This window comes from Pimephales promelas, chromosome 14, assembly GCF_988280905.1.
Source record: "Pimephales promelas chromosome 14, fPimPro1.hap1.1, whole genome shotgun sequence".
Taxonomy (NCBI): Eukaryota; Metazoa; Chordata; class Actinopteri; order Cypriniformes; family Leuciscidae; genus Pimephales; species Pimephales promelas.
The window spans coordinates 30,940,081-30,960,593 of NC_142782.1; the positions used below are offsets into that span (position 1 = coordinate 30,940,081).

Below are 20,513 nucleotides of genomic sequence, written 5' to 3' on the forward strand. Positions count from 1 at the left end.
AAAAACCTAACAAATATATCTTCCTATAACTGGTGGATCGTAAACTGGAAGGATTTTCTTTCTTAAGTGCATATTGGGTGTAAAGTGTTGGGTACAAACACCTATAAATCAAAGACCTAAAATTAACCAAGACATGCATCTGTACTGAAACCAAATCTCCATATTCAAAGGAAAGATCGAAGCTTTCCCCCATATGGCAAGAAAAAAACAGTTCATCTAAACGCTTGAACCCCACAACTTATCAGATTGAAAACATCTCTAGAATATCCAGTAGTGTTTCTTGGTCCTTTTCTGGAAACAAAGGGCCTCATTTATGAATCACAAGCTGGAAAAAAAAAATCATGTAAAACACAATTTCCGTAAGAGACATTTAACCACAGAAATTCCCCCTGCTTGCGTTTCATGGATGAGGCTCAATGTACCTGACATACAAACTGTGAAATCAAGAAATTAAATGTAATATTCATGTCAGCAGATATTCAATTCCAAAGTGACATTTTATAACCACAACTTTGGAAATGAAAATTAAACACCAGTTCAAAGTTCACAGCAAAAACGGAAAAAATAAAATAAAAATGAAAACCCTGCGCAGACTTTAATGAATCGCATGGAAAGCACATTAATGACGAACTGAAGCCTGTTCTTACACAGCCAGAGGAGTTATGTAGCCCAGCTGAGCTGCAATCAGCCAATGAGGATGCAGGAAAGAGAGCAGGTGCATGATGGTCTTCGTTCAGTCCGACTTCTTGTCCTGTTGAGCATCACATTTGGCCTGTGTTCAAAGACAGAGCAGAAAGAAGATGAACATCTCCAACTGACGGAGATTTGCATCATCCTGTAAGATTTAGCTGTTGGTTTTGAGTGACAGGAAATCTCAGTAGTTTTGTGAAATGATTTAGAACATTAAACTATAATTTAATCATTTTATACTATACTTTCATAATGTTGTATAATCATTATACATGTAGGTTGTAAAAGTGTGTATTAATTGAGGATTCATTGGTCACCACAGGACCTTTCAAAATAAAGGCAAAAGAGTTATTAAAAACGATGAAAATCTTACCATCAACAAGCACATTCATACAAATAAATTTATGCGTTTCATTTATTCAATTAAGAAAACAGATTAAAATGTTTTGAATTTGAATAGTGAACTTTAAAAGCAAAGATTTTTCAGATTGTATTTTTAGGGCTGTCAAAGTTAGCAAATATAATTTGTATCTTAATATTTTTTTTTTAACTCTCATACTTTTTGAAAATTGTGGAACTTTTGTATAGAACAAATAACTATAATATATTAATATAATCTATTGTATCCATCTATCAACCTATATTCTATCTATCGACCTATATTCTATCTATCTATCTATCTATCTATCTATGAGGTAGGTAGGTAGGTAGATAAATAGATAGATCTATTTATCTATCGATAGATAGTCTCAATCAATCGATAGATAATTAAGATAGATAGATAATATAGATAATAGATACTTCCATAGATATATAGTCTATAGATAGATAGATAGATAGATCTATAGATTTCTCGATAGATAGAATATCTATCTATCTATCTATATATATATATATATATATATATATATATAAATATATTCTCTCTCTCTATCTATCTAAGATAGATAGATAGAATCTCTCTCTCTCTCTCTCTCTCTCTCTCTCTCTCTCTCTCTCTCTCTCTCTCTCTCTCTCTCTCTCTCTCTCTCTCTCTCTCTCTCTCTCTCTCTCTCTCTCTCTCTCTCTCTCTCTCTCTCTATATATATATTCTATCTATCGAGAAATCTATAGATCTATCTATCTATCTATCTATAGACTATATATCTATGGAAGTATCTATTATCTATATTATCTATCTATCTATCTATCTATCTATCTATCTATCTATCTATCTATCTATCTATCTATCTACAAAAACATTTCATCTAACAGTGATGTCATGCAATGAAAATGACGAGATGGGCTTTCCAGCGCTGTGTATGAAATCAAGCACGTTGTTGCCGTTTGCTGAGTATGTAACGGTAATAACTGCAGCAGGTGTCTCAGACTCTTAAGAGCAGCTGACGTGTGTGTAAACCAGAGAAGCCTGTGTATCAGACGCCCACCCTCTGTGTCTCACATACACACACTTGAGGAGACCACGATCGCCACATTAATGTTTCCAGGAGTCGGCTGACAAGGGCAGACTTCAGGGAAATCGTTTGTATGTTTGTTTTTAACGCCACGCCATTCTGAGGTTTTTGTCATTGTGAGAAACATTTATGTTAAAGCTGTATCAGATCGACTTCAAGGAAATAAAATGGAGTGATTCCCTTGCTCCCACCACACACAGACGAGAGCATGTGTAATTCACTTGCTTTGCAATATTTACTTGCAAAGATATTTTGCTTATAGCTTATTAAGGTATGGATACATATAAATGGTCAAAATGAGAAAGAGATTAAACATTCTTCCTCGTATGCATTTAGAGAAATATTGTTGAAATGCAACTATGGTTATATATGCTTGTGTGTGAAAACTGACTCAACATTTCATTTTAGTAACAGACTGATTACAGCATGTGTGAAATTTCCAACTTTACTAAATATACTGATATCAGTTTCTTTTAAACGGGTTTCACTGTAGTGGGGTTCACACTCTGCACGCTTACAGATACACTGCCTCGGAGTTGTGTGTGTGTGATGCCTAAAATATCTCTTGAGATTGCTTTTACCAAGACTATGGATCTCACATTTTAATATACAGTAAGTGTGAGATCACAGCATTACTGTAACGGTTGAGCATAGTCTTTGCCTGGTCATGGATTTGATTCCCAGGGAACACATGAACTGATAAAATGCCGACTTTGAAAGCATAAATTCATGGGACTTTAAAATATATACTCTGGCTGAATCCCAATCTGCCTTTTCCACCGTTCAAAAGTTTGGGGTCAGTAAGATTTTTTTGTTAACACTTTATTTCCATGCTCAACTTTAGACGTTCTGCTAACAATTAGAAACTTAGCAACTCAGAGTATTGGACTGTCTGCTTGACATCTGCAAACACTTGATTTTGATGCTGACTAGAAGTAACTATACGTCAACTATTGAATGCATCTTACACAATATATAGGGCTGATGTGAAGTGGGATTCAAGTCTGGACAAATCAGGGCAGAGTGGAAACAGAAACTCAGAACATTCAAAGTGGTTTGATAGGTTTACATTTACTCATTTCTCAGATGCTTAAATCAACATAATCTGTATAAAGGAATAGATTTTATCAGTATGCGTGTCTTGGGAAATGACTCATGACCTCGCCTCAGAATGACAGGAATGCTACATGAGCTGCATTTGATCTATTCTGATGATTTCGATTAGAAGATGACAATGCTGAAAATCTAAATCACAATGAGCACTTGGGCAACATTTTTCCTCGACGTTAAGGTAATTAATGAAAATGGAATTTAAAAACACTCGAAGAGACACTCCACCCAAAAATGAAAAAGTCTGTCATCATTACCTCACCCTCAAGTTTCCATAGTACTTTCAACTTTCCCCATTTACTTCCATTGCAGGAAAAAAAAATATATATATATTATAAAAGTCAATGGGGCCCATAAACCATTTGGCTACAAATAATCTTCTTTTGTGTTCAAAAAAAATAAAGAAATTCATAAAACATCTTTCAATGAAAATGATGGATTCACAGCAATGAATTAGACTTCAAACTCGCTAGGGATTTATGCCAATGGGGTTCAGAATAAGAACTCGCCACGTCTAAACTCACATACTTGAGATGCATTCGAGGTCACTTCAGTTAGGTAGACAGCAGAGTTATGATGGGAAAGATGTTTGAGGTGTCACATGCGTGAGCTCTGACCTGCAGTTTGGCGTGTTCCTCCAGCAGACGGTCGTACTCTGTTGTGAGGTTCTCGGCCTGCTTCTTCATGGCCTTCACATCACTGTCAGACTTCTGAAGAGCTGCACACACACACACACAACCAGATTACATTAGCATCACAGAGTCAGACGTTTGACTTCCAGCAGAAAAAGTCTGGTCCTTTGTGCAAACACTGCCCACTTAGATCAAAAGAAATGTACTGCACATAGATAGATTGGGGTCAGTGAGCATTTTTAATGTTTTTCAAAGAAGTCTTTTATGCTCAACAAGATTCATTTATTCGATCGAAAATACAGTATTGTGAAATTACTACAATTTAAAATAGTTTTTTTATTTGAACTAATTTTAAAATATAAAACTTGTCACATGATCCTTCATGAATCATTCTAATATGCTGATTGGCTGCTCAAGAAACATTTCTTATTATTATCAATGTTGAAAAACAGTTGTGCTGCTTAATATTTTTGTGTAAACACTGAATGTTTTTTTCAGGATTCTTTATGAGTAGTAAGTTAATTGGGCAATCTTTTGTAATATTATAAAAGTCTAAGTCACATTTGATCAATTTAATGCATCCTTGATAAATAAAATTATTAATTTGTTTAGAAACAACATTACTGACCCCAAATGAATGGAAGTGTATAATACGATACATTTTATTTACATGATATTTAGAAGGCAGGTTGATCTGAAATCTGTAACTAAATTAATAAAATGACTTTGTTGCAAGCTCTCCGACAGCTTTTTGTGCACTACCCTCAAAATGTGCTTTGGCACGAGACGACCCCATCACCCTATGGAGAACTCATTAGGAGGTCATCAAAGGGTCATGAACCCCAAAGCACAGTCTAAATACAGTGTAGATGTGGAAGGATGCATGGGAATCAAGCTTACTAAGCCCATTTCCTCAGTGAGGAGGAGTCTTGTTCAGCAACAGTCATCTTGAGTGGTTCACTGCAGGGTCACCGGAGGGGCCAAATCATTTTTCTAAACTATGAATTATTTAGATTTACTCTGTACCCACAATGGGCAACGTGATATCAATACTGAAGCCAACTATGCTATCGTTTGAGGTCAGAGCGATTTTTTTAAAAGAAACTAATACCTTAACTCAGCAAAAGTGACCCTAAAGATATTAACAATCTGAACATGATTTAAACAAAACCTGATGGATGAATAACTATATTGATACTAACAACCTCCATAAAGAAATTTGTTAATTTGCCAAACTTCAGGCTATTTATGCTCAACAAGCGACTTGATGCATTAATATAGAGTTATTTGTTTACATATGTAAACATCAGTGGGCTTAACATAGCGGTTGAGTGTGCGAGTGAATCAGAACCATTTAGTACCTTTCTTGGTTCCGTCGAGTTCATCCTTCAGTTTCCTGACCTCTTCTGTCAGGTTTTTCTTATCTTCCCCCACACCACCCTTGGCCTTCCCACCCACCTCAGGCACTTCAACGCCCGCTTGCCGCAGTTTCTGTTGGAAAAACAGACAGTCTTCATGTTAGTCATTTCATGTAATAATCAGCTATTTCTCAATTGTTCCCTGATAATTTTTAATCATTATGTGATGAAACGGTTCATGTCAACACAAGGGGTTTTCACAATGTATAGTTATAGGAACTAACCAACAGGGTGGTTCCCAGAGAATTAAATGTCTCATTCACACCCACAGTAGGAACTCTGAAGCGACGTAACGCTACGTTCACACCACACGCGACAAAGTGGCACGATACCCATATTTTCAATGGAGGGCGGGCGATTTCCAGCGATATGAGCGACAGTGACTGTTGGCGACCGGATGGGGCGTTCCAGCGATGTGATAAAGATCTGTTTTGAACTTTTTGCAAATTACACCCAATACACTGATTTCACGCAGCCGCCATTTTGAAATGGCTTCGGTGGGAAGAAAACCCGAAGTGTCGCCTTTAATCATGGGAGAGCCGTGAATGCGTTGGCATATTGTTGTGTTTAATGTAGAAATTTGTTATTCTAAAAATGTACATACTTTTCTTTCATACTTTAGACTATATACAATGAAATTTATATATATATATATATACACACACACTCACAAACATTACTAGGCAACCAGAAGTGGGACCGCCCACTAGCGACATCACCGCCAGCCACTGGCGACAGCAACAAAGTCGCTTGTAGTGTGACTGCAGCTTAAGCCGTGATTGTTATTGTGACTTTTATTTTGACGGCGCTGAGAATGCCAGAGCCTGACCACACAGTAAACACACAGTGCTCCCATTCAAAGTCTTCATTAGATAATGATCTGTTTAACAGTCCTGTCTAATACGTTACAAATAGAACTATAAAGTAAACGGCTTGTGAAAAAGAATTAGCGTTTTCCGTGTTGTCGATGACCAATGTCACTAACTGAGTAGAAATACATAATGATGTTTCGCTTGGTCTCCTCAAAGTTGTGTTGGATTTTCTCCTCAGCATAAAGGTTGAGAGGTCCATCTATCATTTTTTCCATGTTTATAGAGTTGGTTAGTGGAGTAAATAAATAGGTTATAATCTGTGTACACAAAAAATGGTGCATGCCCGTTACGCGTGCGTTTGACCAATCAGCGTACAGTCACGTGACTGGTAGTTCCTATTGTGCTGGGTTAGACCCTATTGTGAAGTAGTACCTAATGTAGTTCCCCCAAAAGCCGTCCCTGGAACTAAAAACGTGTGAACACACCAAAAACCAGGTACTTCCACCATTAATTCAAGGAACTATGAACAGATTTCTCCTGTGCGAAAGCACCTATACTGTCATAATCAAACCTGTTTCATTCCATAATCACGTTATATTGTGCAATTTGCAAGTTGCCTGAAAAACAGACAAAATGAGTTGCAACCTGTTTTCTGATAAACATAAGGACAGGAATTTAGCAGTAAGACTTCCAAAACATTTCACAGAAAGACCAATCATCTGTCCTGTTGACTCAACTTTTAATGGGACAAATGACAAGTCTCACAGGCCATACATTAACATAAGTTACGAAGAGAACAAGTGCTCTATTTTCTATGGATTGCAATCAAGTTAAAATTTGGTTTATAAATGATCTCCATCTGTGTGATCATCTTAGGAGATTCAGTTAGTGAGTAACCATCAGATGTTGCTGTTCACATCTGACCTGCCATTCCTGCTACAAACAGAAAACATTCTCTAAAAAGATTTTAGCCTGTAGACTCAAAACACCAGAAAGCTACATGATAAATAGTCTGATCGAATCAAACCACATAAGCAGTTATATACAAAACCCCATCTGATAGCAAAATCAAATGTAAATAGTAGTAATAAAATAACTTTATGGTAATTATCTACCAACAGTACACAACATCTACCAAGAGTACATAACATCTTTTTTTTAAGCGTGTGTGCTAAATGATAGGCCTTGGCTTTCATTATTTAGAGATTATTCTTGTTTGTTTTATTGATTGAGGCAGTAGGTAAGTTTGGACTTTAATAATAGTGGCCAGCTTACTGCATAGTGCGAAGTGCACACTTAAATACTATTTTTATTTAAACAGTAAAAGATTAAGCATTATGTATCACATGACCTCACCACTTCGCATGTAGCATCCTATTATTATCTCATACAAAATGTAAGGAAACCACAGCAGATATTCTGGTTTACAGTGGAAATCAGTTGGAAAAGGTTAAGATGAGTGCAATGCATTGTGGGATACAGCCACGTGTCATATACTGCACATTTGGACAAAAATAGCAAGACCAAGACGTCGTCAATTTTTCTGTTTTCCAAGGAAGAGAAAGTGTAAATGCTAAATGTACTGTATATATCTGCTAAAATTTTATTTTGACTAAACACCACAAAATTTGAAAATTTGATTTCAAGAAGTCAATAATAAACACGAACTGTCTGAAACTTCAATAATAATCAAAGATGCTTACAGACTCTTGTTCTGCTTACAAATTAACACATAATGACGAGGAGCATTCTTGTAAGATTGTCAATGTCATGAAAGTTTCTCATATGTGAAATGAGTCTCTGTACATGTTCCACAAACCATTAAAACCTGACTGAGTGAATATTTTAATGCTAAACCGCTCAAGTTTGGCAGCCCAAGGCACATTGACATTGTGAAATGACCCCTTGTAAAGTGAGCTGGACAAGGGTACAAACCCAGGGGAGTGTTTTAAATCATGTCGCACAGGAGAAAGTTGTTTTCTGGCCCCAGGGAATGACTAAATCTGGGTCAGATGTATTTGAATGACGTTTCCTGCAGATATATTAAATGTAGTTGAAATAAAATTGAAGTACAAACACGAAGCTGAAAAGACAACGCTTAAATTGGATGTGGAGGAGAATGGTGTAAGTTGCAAGCTGTGTTGACCCCTTAATCTAGGAAATTAGCAACATTGGTGGCCATTAACTGCAGTCAGAAACTCATTGCTTGTGTTCGCAGTCATGCACACAGTTCAAAGTGATGTGATTTTCAGGCAAAAACATCCTTCACATCAGTTTATGGACTTTCAAAAACAACCTAGGAGGAAGGTCTCATTTTTTAAGTTTCGTTCCAAGCTGTTCGCATATACAGCGCCTTTAAAACCTTGATTAACATTATAAGCGGATTTGCTGAAAAGTAAAATGCACAGTCAGTGTAGAATATGATCCACTGCAACCGCCAAACCCTCATGAAAATGATCAGTGCTTCATTACCGAAGTCGAGTCGTCTTGGCTAATTGCATTATGAATTATTACAAAACTACTTCACGTAACTAATAGCTGCAATATAACTTCATTTTATGAAGCAGAATCATGCAAAATTCATGATCTTATTCTCAGTTGATTAAATGTGAGTGCTTTAACACCTGCTTGGGGACAGAGATGGAGGATGGATTGACCCTGGACAGAGATCAGAGATCAATACAGGACCTTTAGGGAGTCACGTGCTGTTCTCACCTCTTCCCATTAGCATTTAGACATGGCTTATGCACTCGTGTCAAATAATAATAACTGCAGCAAAATGGATCACAGAGGCCGGTGAGGTCATCTCACCCTGTTCAAGAACACGCATCCTCCCCAGACACTTCCAAATCACAAAGAGATTTACAGGCCTCATTCTGCTAGAGTCGAACTTCATTTACTAAATTGAAATATTCCACCATCTGTCATTTAGTATGGCTTGTGCTCTTGTTTATGGTGCGCACTGTCCATGTGTATGACGATAACGCGCATGTTCCACGCTTCTGCATGCAAAGATCAAAGCGGTGACCTAGTGCACGTCAGCACTGTAACTGATCTATCCCAGCATTCTCCACGCTCAGGCAACTACATACTAACTAACTGCATGTGCAAAAGACAATAACAGCATGTGATCACTGTATCTAGGGCTTTAATAACTAACCAGACATGCATATCCAGGAAATTGCAGTGTTTGCAAATGGCATACCACATTCCAACTGCTTTTTAGCCATTGTTATGACCGTCGGTGCACGTGTTTGTTTCTCTTGGCTACAAGAATCAAAAGGCATGGGCACGGTGAAGTGTCAGTGGCTAAATATATGCAAGGAAGACCAGATCAATGTAGATGAAATAACTTAAAAAATATTAAAAAGTAATTAGTAAGTTGAACAGCAAGTTGAATTTGAAAAGACTACTAAAAATGATAAAAGCAAATAACAAATTTACTAAAAAACATTTTAAATAAAATAGAAATTGAAAAAATATAAAAGCTAATTCAAAATAAAATTAATAAATAATTTTAAATAATTAAAATAAATACTTATAATAGTATATAAATAATACAACTATTAATAATTGCATGCATGAAATGAAGTGTAACGCTGTTAATTTTTGTTTTTAAATGATACTACTTAGTGACTTAACTTTGGCATTCCTAAAATTTTAAAACTAAAAATAAATACAAATTAAATCAAGTTCAACAAATTAAAAGAAAACCTAAACTAATAATTATAGAGAAAACTAAACCAGAAATAATAATTAAATTAATAATTTAAAATTATAATAAACACTGTTAAACGTGCTATAAAGGCTAATGGTACATTTTTCAAACTTAAATCTACTTAAAAAGTATAACACTTACAAATCTACTTCACTGTAATACGTGAACTGAGCCCGTTAACCATTTCAGGCTGGATTACCAGCAGAAGCTTAATACTCCGGTTAAGAGATTTCGAACAAACCCCACAATGCTCGAGAAATATTAATATAGTGTTATAAGAATGATTAGTTATTGAAATGCAGCCATGCCAAAGTTTGATGATGTCAAAGCCGCCACAAGCGAACGAGTGTCATCGGTGGTTCTCTGACAGCGTCCTGTTTTATGCAGAGTCTGAACCTCATTTATATTCTACTCTAAAGGCACAGAATAACACTTGGTACTTTCTCCTTCCACCGAATTCGAAAAGGCCAGCCAATGTGGAAGAGATCTAATGAACTGTTCCCCTCCACCTTGTTTGTGCTGCTAGTTATTTTACAGACGTTAACTATACAAATTGGTTGGCAGCTCCCTTGAATTTCCCTGGAAGTCCGTCAGACGCAAATTAGTTTAAGTGCTCAAGGGCACAATGGTGAAAGCTTATCGTCACCTATAACCTTTTAGCTACTAAACCAGAAATAGGAAATAGATATAAGAAATAGGATATATATGCACTACACTATGACTTCTTCACCAGTAAAGTCAAAATATTTTCATCTATGTATATATATATATCCTATTTCTTATATTTCCTAAATATATTCCAACCCAATTTTTGAAAAAAATAACATTGTAACTAGGGCTGTCAAATGATTAATTAAAAGTTTTTGTTTACATAATATATGTGGGTGCACTGTGTATAATTATTTTGTATATATATATAAATACACACACATGCATGTATATTTAAGAAAAAATATATAATTTGTATTTAAAATATTTATATTTATATATAATATAAATTATATATAAATCTATATACAGTATAAACATGAAAATATTTCTTAAATATATACAAGCATGTGTGTGTATTTATATTTATAAAATAATTATACACAGTGCACCCGCATAAATATTATGTAAACAAAAACTTTTATTTTGGATGTGATTAATCACGATTAATCATTTGACAGCCCTAATTGTAACTAAAAATATTTTTATAACATCTATTCTGACCATAAATACATAAAGAGGTAAATACACTGCTATTTAAAATTTTGGGGCCAGAAATTAACACTTTACTTCATGGACACATTCAAAAATAAGCTTAAGATTTGCCACCATAGGAATAAATTATATTTTAAAATATCTTCAAATGCAGAAAACAGTCTGATTCTAATTCTAGACATAATGTGAAACACTGCCATCTAGAGGAAAACGCAAAGTCTGCAGCACTATGATCTCGATATTGACAGTGTCTCTGAGGACTGAGAGATGGAGAACACCTAACAAGAGCATCATATCATTTCTAATGAAGTGCATGTGGAATTTTAAATAAAGCACAAACAGATTAGCAGTCATTAAAGGAACAATTCATCTCAAAATTACAATTCTGTCATTTCTTTTTTGAATTGAAGGACTAGAGCATTTTACCAACTTCTTTTGTGTTAGTCATAGACATTTAGTCATAGACAACCACATGAGGATGAGAAAACGATAACAGAATTTTTTATTTTTGGGTGAACGGTTCCTTAATATAGCACATTCATCCTGGTAGTTACACCATTGGTCATTAACCATGTACCAGGTAAAGGTCACCACACCTTGGAAGCCTTTGGGGTCATGAAAAAGCTTTAGTGGACTGGCACTGAATACACAATTCACTCTCTCTTACCTCCTGCAGTTTCTCATTTTCCTCCATGTACTTCTTCGCAGCATCGTTTGCTCCCTCCGCCTGCTTTTTAAAGGCTTCATTAGAGGCCATCAGTGTAGCCTGCTGAGACAGCAGTGTGGCCAGACGTCTCAACAGCCTGGAGGGAAAACAACAACATCAACTCAGACACAAGTAGATTTACTAAACAGTCATTGTGTATCTGATCATTACGGCTCACCGCTGCAGCCCACACTGCATTTCACTGACACAGATTTTGGCATAATTAGTAGTGCTGGCAAAGGCAAGAATCTCTATTACTATTATTTGAACAAACCCCCAAATCTAAACATTGAACTTCATTGCGTAACTCGTCTCACCCATTTGTGCTTGGACATTTGCAGCTTGTTTAGCATAATTTTCACTTGCCAGAAAGAAAAAAAAAAATCCCAGATATGGACCTTTGCCATACCTAGAGACCAGAATATCATACAGAATTAGGGCTGAATGCTTCCTTTTGACCACATAGACCCATCAACAGCAAGGCGATCCTTTGGTTTACAAATACTACTTTCCCCTCGGTTTCGCAGAAAAGTATAAAAACTAGTCCCAGATTAAGGTTCACATTATTATATCAATGTTTTTCTCCAAAACACATTGGCCACAATTATTTTAATATTTTTTGCAATCTCCTTTTGACAACATAACAGCTCTGAGTTTTCCCCTATAATGCCTGATGAGTTTGGAGAACACCTGACAAGAGATCAGAGACCATTCCTCCATACAGAATCTCTCCAGATCCTGCAGATTCCCAGATCCAGCTCTTTATTTGCTGCCAAAACAATGATTTCATAATGTGATTGAATTTCAGAGTATGAGTACTTTGGCACACACATAACTACATTTGAATAACACATGGCTCATTTTAACATGCAAATCTAAAAGAGAGGAGTCAATGCTGAGTAGCCTAGCCTGTATGACATTTCTATGGACATGAAGGTATTGTCATAACATCAGTCCACTTCAGGACAAATGTTCAATCCAAAATCAGAGATTGGGTTACTAATCATCAGTCCTAACACATGTGTAAACACTTCTAGGCTGGCAGCACGACAAAAGTGGGTCCAACTTTATATTAGGTGTCTTTAACTACTAGTATGTATTAACATTTGAAGAGGTCAGATGCAAAAGCCTCTAAATGCCATTTGAAATTTTCTTCTTTAGTGATGATTTTTTATCAAACTTGCATATTTTATTTCATTAATTTCACTTAAATAACAATTAATAGGTAATTATCATTGCCATTTAAGTGAAATTACTGAACTTAAATATACAAGTTTGATAAAAATCATCATTAAAGAAGAAAATTTCAAATGGCATTTAGAGGCTTTTGCATCTGAACTCTTCATTTAAACTAATTATTTGATACAATGCACTTATTGTGATTTTACATTGTACTTATATTTACAAAAAAATCCTACATGTAATTATAGCTGTAATTAATTTCTCTATAATTACACTGTTGACCCTTCCCTTCCCTTACACCATAACCCAACCTTAAACCTCCCCATACCATCAAACCAGTCACTAACCTTGCCCATATCAATAGCAGCAAGTGTTTAACATTACTACATGAACACAAAAAGTACATTGTACTTTTTTTTTGTTGTTGATGCAAGTAGTAGTTAAGGACATATGAAGTGTGATCAAAATGACATAAACAAATGAGTCACTTGACCATAGTCAAATATCAAATGGTTTTTGCCAACCTAAAGCCAGTGTATACATTTTGGCTATTCTCCTCACCAAACATGGTCAGTCTTCTAAAATTACAATTTCATAAAACCAGATGAGCTGAGAGATGCAAGCTGATGACATCTGAACCGTGTGCTTGAATGCAGAGGCTAAAGGCGGCATGCATTGCATTCATGTCAATGTCCACATGTGTAAGGTTTTGTAAAAGCTGTTGTGACCATAATGCAGATTGGTTTAACCATGGAAAGACACAACTTGCATAAATGCAAGAGAAGCCCACACCTTAGTCAAATGCTCTGCATGAGGTAACAAAGGTGATCTGAGGTGACCTGCATTCACTTTAACCTATTCTGTGCTTTAAAAATTATTATTGGCCAAATATGAGGCATACAAGTAATCCATTAGTGTACATGCTTATACAGTACAGACATGTTAACTCAAATGCAAACAAAACAATTATATATGAAGAGTTCAGATGCAAAAGCCTCTAAATGCCATTTGAAATTTTCTTCTAGAATGATAATTTTTATCAAGCTTGTATATTTAAGTTCAATGATTTCACTTAAATGGCAATGATAATTACCTATTAATTGTTATTTAAGTGAAATTACTGAACTTAAATATACAAGTTTGATAAAAATCATCATTAAAGAAGAAAATTTCAAATGGCATTTAGAGGCTTTTGCATCTGAACTCTTCATATATACATATATATATATATATATATATATAATTTCTATATTATATATAAAGACAATATATATTGAACGCAGTTGTATTTTAATCCTGCAAACATTTTCTTCTTGCTTTACAAATATGGAAATATACAAATTGTCAGGTACAAGTGGGATATGACAAATAAACTTAATTCAATATGGTAGAACTTTATTTTACAGTCCTGTTCCCCATGTGCATACTATGTACTCATTACAATAATTACAATAACTAGTAATCACCCTGAACCTATACCTACACCTTACCCCTGTAGTTACCTTATATTACCAAGTAAGGACATCAAAGTACACGTACTGCACAATAAATTCCAACCTTCAATACCTATTATTTGAAAACTAGTTATTTTTGCAGTGTTTTTCCCGTCGTGTTGCATTAATCACATAACAGCGATTATTTTCCACCATACATTGGAAATGTGTGGCGCCTACTGCATCATAACACGCCTGAATCACATGTCAAACTGTCATGCGCCGCTTCAATCACCTTTGTGGTATCTGAGCGTTTGCTGCCAAGGTGGAAGAGGCCCATTTTGTAACAGGAGTCATGGCCTTTCGGCCAGTGAGAATGCAATGAACTCTGGCTAAATATAATACCCGTCACCAGTTGCTTGATCACATGTCCTGCAGCTGTCCGTGTGACTACAAAAACGACACTCAAGCCCAGCAGTCAGGGGAAGTAGTATCGCTAATGAATGTAGTAGTCATCCAGCAGGATATAAATAACATGCCATTCAGAGAAAATATGGTGAAACCCCTGTAAGGAAAAACTATGCGGAGCTGGGAGACTCTTAAACGTTGCGTATAGTGCGCAACAACGAATCGGCCAATTGGGCTGCGAGAAGTTAAGTACACATGGATGAGGTTTGTGAATGGAAACAGTGTGGGGGACCCCTAACCGGCTCAACATAAGATTCTTTCCATGTCTACTGTAATATAGCGACGTATTCTGCTCTCTGTCTGCCTCACACGTAGACAACTCACTTTTCATAACTAAATAAAGACACTGTCTCCAATAAGGTGGAGATGCAAGATAAATCTGTGCTAGTAAAATTAGTAAGCTTACCGCCATGACAGGGGAGTATTTTATGCAAACAGAACATTATTGCCTTGGCATTTTCACTTTCAGAGTGGATAAATAAGCAAAGCAGGCCAGGAGTTAATGGTAGGTACTACATGCTAAAATAATGGTTTTGGTTAGATTGACTATTGAACTATAGCAAACTTGCAGAAATCATACACATTAAGAGCGTGAAATAATATTTTGTATGACTTTATATGACCTTTTACAGACCTTTGGAGCATTAGCAGTTTCTCATGTCTCTTAACTAACTTTAAGGGGGTCATATTGCATTATGCATTATCAGATCTTTATAATGTGTTTCTATTGGTTAGCTTATGAAGTTTGCTAAGTTTTTTTGCATAAATATGCCTTAATATTTGTGAAAATTTAATTTTTCATTCATAAACACTTAGGTATTCTAACTGAACATGTGTTTTGCCATAAGTAATCTATGTGTCTTGAATGTCCTTGAGTCAGTGAATGGTTTTATTAAGTGCCAGATGAGGTCAGCAGTGCTGGGTTTGGCTACATTGACAGCGGAGAAAAATTTAGCAAGTTGAGGACAAAACCTACTGAAAGCAACCAGTAGTTGCACACCCAGGGTCCTAAATTAACCCTTGGCAAGTGCTTAATGAGAGTAAAAAAAAGGTGTTTGGAGAGTAAATATATTATTTTCCAGCTGGCTGGTAACTTTAGTAGGGACTGTAACATAACACGGTCAAAATCAAACAACTTGCACATCTTTTTTTGAATACTCCTCTGGCACAAAACGTGCAGAACCCAAAGACCCTGTTCTGAAAGGGTGATGTTCTGTTTAAAAGCTTGTCCAGGAAATCTGTTGGGAGCCATCAACTAAAATAAAGCCAGGCCGTGTAACTGATCGTGTTCAGGAAACCAAAGCGAGACATTACATGTTAAGGTGGGTAAAATACAGAAGTGGGAGAGACCTGCGGGAGCGAGTGTAAAAGAAAGCGAGGGAGAGAAAAAACACTCACAAACACAGGAGAAGAGCGAAGCCGGCGATGTATTCGTTCCTCTGGGCCCTGAACAGCTTCATGTGAATGTGCTCGATGGCCACAGGGTTGTTGCTCAGATCCACTTTCTCTGCCACACTGTATTTTCTCACTTCTCTAAATGCATCTGTAGAGGCAGAAACATAAACTTTGTTTTCTATTTTTCATTCAAAAATCTAGTTCATTCCATGCAAAAGTGAAAGAGAGAATTTGCACAAATGTAATGTTTGTAGGGCTGGCAAAATGTACACATTACCGATACAATGTTTTTATTGGGGCTGTCAAATGATTAATCGTGATTAATCACATCCAAAATAAAAGTTTGTGTTTACAGTTTGGGTGCACTGTTTATAATTATTTTGTGTGTATATATATATATGTATATACAGTGGTGTGAATAAGTTTGGACACCCATGCTAAAGTTGCCTAAAAAGAGGAATAAAAAAATCATCTTTTGGAAATTGATCTTAATGCCTTTATTAGAAAAATTAGGAAAACATCAACCTTTAAGGACACACATTTTCTTTGTGAATGAATAATGCATCATAAATAAATAAATGTTTTCCCTTAAAATACAGGGTGCATAAGTCAGGACAGCTCTATGTTAAATTCCCATAGAGTCAGGCAGAGTTTTATTTTTCAAAGCCAGTTATTTCATGGATCCAGGATAATATGCATCCTGATAAAGTTCCCTTGGCCTTTGGAATTAAAATAGACCCACATCATCACACATCATTCACCATGCCTAGAGATTGGCATGGGGTACTTTCCATAAGATCATCTTTCAATGCACCCTGTATTTCAAGGAAAAACATTTATTTATTTATGATACATTATTCATTCACAAAGAAAATTTGTGTCCTTAAAGGTTGGAGTTTTCCAAAAAAATTTTAGGCAACTTTAGCATGGGTGTCCAAACTTATTCACACCACTGTATGTATATATATATATATATACACACACACACACACACACACACACACACACACACACATGTATATTTAAGAAAAAAAAAATTATTTATATGTAGAATATTTATAAATAATATAAATTATATATAAATTTATATACAGTATATACATGAAAATATTTATTAAATATATACAAGCATGTGTGTATTTATATATATATAAAATTATTATACACAGTGCACCCACATATATTATGTAAACACAAACTTTTATTTTGAAAGCCCTAGTTTTTAATTTATTATTGCATATGCTCAATTCATATAAATTGCCAAATTTAGTTTTTATGTTTCTGAAAGAAGTCTCTTATGCTCACCAAGGCTCCATTAATTTAATTTTAAAAAAAAACAAGATAAATACATTTTTACAATATTATTAAAATTTATAATAACCCTTTTCTATTTGAATACATTTAAATATTTGAATTTATTTAATTTATTCCTGTGATGTCAAAGCTGAATTTATTCCAATCTTCAGTGATCCTTCAGAAATCATTCTAATACATCTCAAGATTTCATATTATTATTATTATTATTATTATTAATCTTGAATACAGTTGTGTGTGTATATAAATATAACTTACTTTTGAAAAGTACTGTATGTTAATCATCGGTTATGACTAACTTTTTCATGCTTTCATATTTTCAAATACCATTTTTTATATAATGTGTATAATGTATAAAATCTTTAACCCTGAGAAGCTGCTGAATACTAAATAAGGATTAATATAATAAAGGATAAAAGGATTTAAGGATTAAATGTTTTTTAATATAAAGGAAATATAATATTATATATTTTATAAAACTACAAGTAATTGCGGTCAGTCATATGCTAATGAGCACATTATGGCGTACATACAGATATTATTTCTGAATGACCTGCTTTTGTAACTTAGTTGTAAAAAATGGTCTGTGTGGACTGGAGACGGAGTGAATAGTATTTTTAATGATACATCCTCTTTAAAATCATACGGACTTCATTGCCGTGTGTTGGTGTATGTACATTTATGCAGCTAAGTTTGAGGAAGACTGCTTAATGGGTACAATGCGGTAAGGTGTGTTCAAGCTCACCTACGAGCAGAAAGACAAGGATACAAATGATGACGATGAAGGCAGTGTTTCCATATGTCGCAATGACAGTGACCAGGCGAGACTTGAAAATTTTGCTCCATCTACAAAGGCAATGAAAGAGATAAAACCTTAATAAACAAAGGGCAAAAAGGCACATAAGATAACACTGATCTCTCAACAAGTCCAAAGAACATCAACAAATGTCTTTGAGAATATATGCAACTCCTGAAAAAGACAATAAATGCTTCTAAAAGTGTTTCTTTGTGATTCAAGGAAAATGTTGTTTACCAAGAGCCCCAACCTAACAACCTTTAAACTGATTGGAAGATCATGTGAATGCTCTCAGATTAAGAAATAACTCCCTCACAAGAGCTTTTTTTTAAATAAAAGCATTGCACGGAATTTAATTATCTTGGTAGTGCTGGAATCAAAAACTAAATGCTCAGAGTAATTCACTTTTTAGGGCTTTAGCACAACAACATTATTTCGCAACAAATGGACACATTTCAGTACTGGCAATATACTCTTTTAGGCTAAAGATCACAAGCTCTTTCCTGGACAGTGGCCAGTGTTAAAGAAAATGGATTAAGATTACTACGAGAACCATGTGGACTTTTAACCTAACATGCATTTCATTAACACATGAAACTCACCGTTTTGGGGAGATGAACGGGACACATAGTAGTAGTATCGCAAATACCTCGGCATATAGAAATGTAGCCACGGCAGTCCATTGAAGACTCATGACGGCTACCTGCAAGTCTGTGAGGACATATCAGAAGTGATCAGTCTATCTGATTAAATGGACATCAATTACCAGGCCCTGTGAACATAATTTAGCATAAAGCATGTGATCGTTTCACATGCTTTAGTTTCACAGACAAGGCTTACTGGTAAACTAGTCCCAGATTAAAATGCATGTTTGAAGTGTTTTAACTGAAAGCTTAAAAGTCAGCGCCATTGTTTGGTCTCAAGATGCACATCAGTAATGTTTTTTTTTCTAAGGTACGATTATAAAAAGGTACTTAATTGAAATAAGGTCTGTGAAACCAGGCCTATATGTACTACGTCTGAACGAAATCCTTGGAGTAAATTAAACTCATACTATTACTCACAAACTCAGATAATTGAAAATTATTTTATTATGATGAAAAAAAATATATAGAGAGACACTCAAGACCTCAGGTGAAGCTCATAAAAACATCAAAGTGATACAACAGCACCATCTTATGTCTACAACAGAGAACCACAGACACATCTAAGAGACATATTTGAGGCTATCTGAGGTATTTACAGATTTGGACATGATCAAAAACCAATGCATGTCAAACACAAGGAAAAACTTCTTAGTTTTGTAGTAAATCATTCAAACTCACTTGCTCATAGAGAGCAGGTTCGCTCATTAAACAGAAGAAAGCATGCCAAACCTGGTTTATTTAGAAAATAATTAATAATAGATTAGAATTTAAAAGCAGAAAATCATAATTTCACACGTAAATTGTTTTATAATCAAGGGAGAAATAAACATTTATTGACAGATCTTATCATATATAAAATGAAAAACGAATTAAGTTACAAATGTATGCTAGTCAAGAACTGCTTCGACTGACAACAAAAGAGGGAAAATAAGACGTTATACTACTAGATACAAATAGAAATAGCTTATATCAGCAAAAAAAAAAAGTGTGAATAGTAGGAATACATATCTCACCAACTTACAGGCTACATAAACATGCCTCTGTTGAGCAATATAAGAAAATCCGCTTTGTTATTTGTGGTACACACGTATTATTCGCTTTCATGAGAGCTCTGATTTGACTTAAAAGAAATTAAATGAATAACTGTATTAAAACTTACAGAATGTGAAGTAAAATCAGTAAAATTCGCAGAAAGGCCTGCAGGAATCTGTCAAAACTTCTGCTGCACCCTGACTCCACTTCACACTAATGTACTTCCGGCATACGTGCCAACTCACTCTACGACATGACAACTTCCTGTGTCAAAGCCGGGGAAATGCTAGTGTAAAAGTCTCTGTATAATAAAAAAAAATAAAACAATAAAATACAATAAGATATATATTAAATAAACTGCTATAACAAATCAATTTCAAAAAGTTTAATTCACTCAAATGATATCTTTAAAAAGTAAACTGTTGTGGTGAAAGATGACAGATTCTTGCCAGATTCAAAGATCATATCAGGTGAAAAATGTGGGGAAAATTAGACCCGGGATT

General features: G+C 35.1%; 1 protein-coding gene across 2 annotated transcripts; it reads right to left on the reverse strand.

Annotated features, from left to right (window-relative positions):
* Nucleotides 1-578: 578 nt before the first annotated feature.
* On the reverse strand, nucleotides 579-20,278 carry bcap31 (B cell receptor associated protein 31). 2 transcript variants are annotated; one of them, XM_039665978.2, is made up of 8 exons: nucleotides 20,138-20,278; nucleotides 18,934-19,042; nucleotides 18,281-18,381; nucleotides 16,225-16,369; nucleotides 11,705-11,840; nucleotides 5,248-5,377; nucleotides 3,872-3,972; nucleotides 579-772 (listed from the first exon to the last, which is right to left on the reverse strand). In XM_039665978.2, exons 2-8 carry the CDS (start codon nucleotides 19,023-19,025, stop codon nucleotides 734-736), a joined length of 744 nt encoding a protein of 247 aa, XP_039521912.1. In that variant the 5' UTR covers nucleotides 19,026-19,042; nucleotides 20,138-20,278; the 3' UTR covers nucleotides 579-733. The 2 variants fall into 2 exon arrangements, with proteins under 2 accessions (XP_039521912.1, XP_088975959.1); XM_089119833.1 differs by lacking the exon at nucleotides 20,138-20,278 and adding an exon at nucleotides 20,000-20,018.
* Between the last annotated feature and the right edge of the window lie 235 nt (nucleotides 20,279-20,513).

What these genes read in the sequence shown, in the direction of transcription:
- bcap31 (XM_039665978.2), bottom strand. Translation starts at nt 19,025, where the DNA reads ATGAGTCTTCAATGGACTGCCGTGGCTACATTTCTATATGCCGAGGTA. An exon ending in CCTTGTCTTTCTGCTCGTAG is followed by an intron (nt 16,370 to 18,280) that starts GTGAGCTTGAAC and finishes CTGCCTCTACAG; the next exon opens with ATGCATTTAGAGAAGTGAGA. An exon ending in AAAATGAGAAACTGCAGGAG is followed by an intron (nt 5,378 to 11,704) that starts GTAAGAGAGAGT and finishes TTTTTCCAACAG; the next exon opens with AAACTGCGGCAAGCGGGCGT.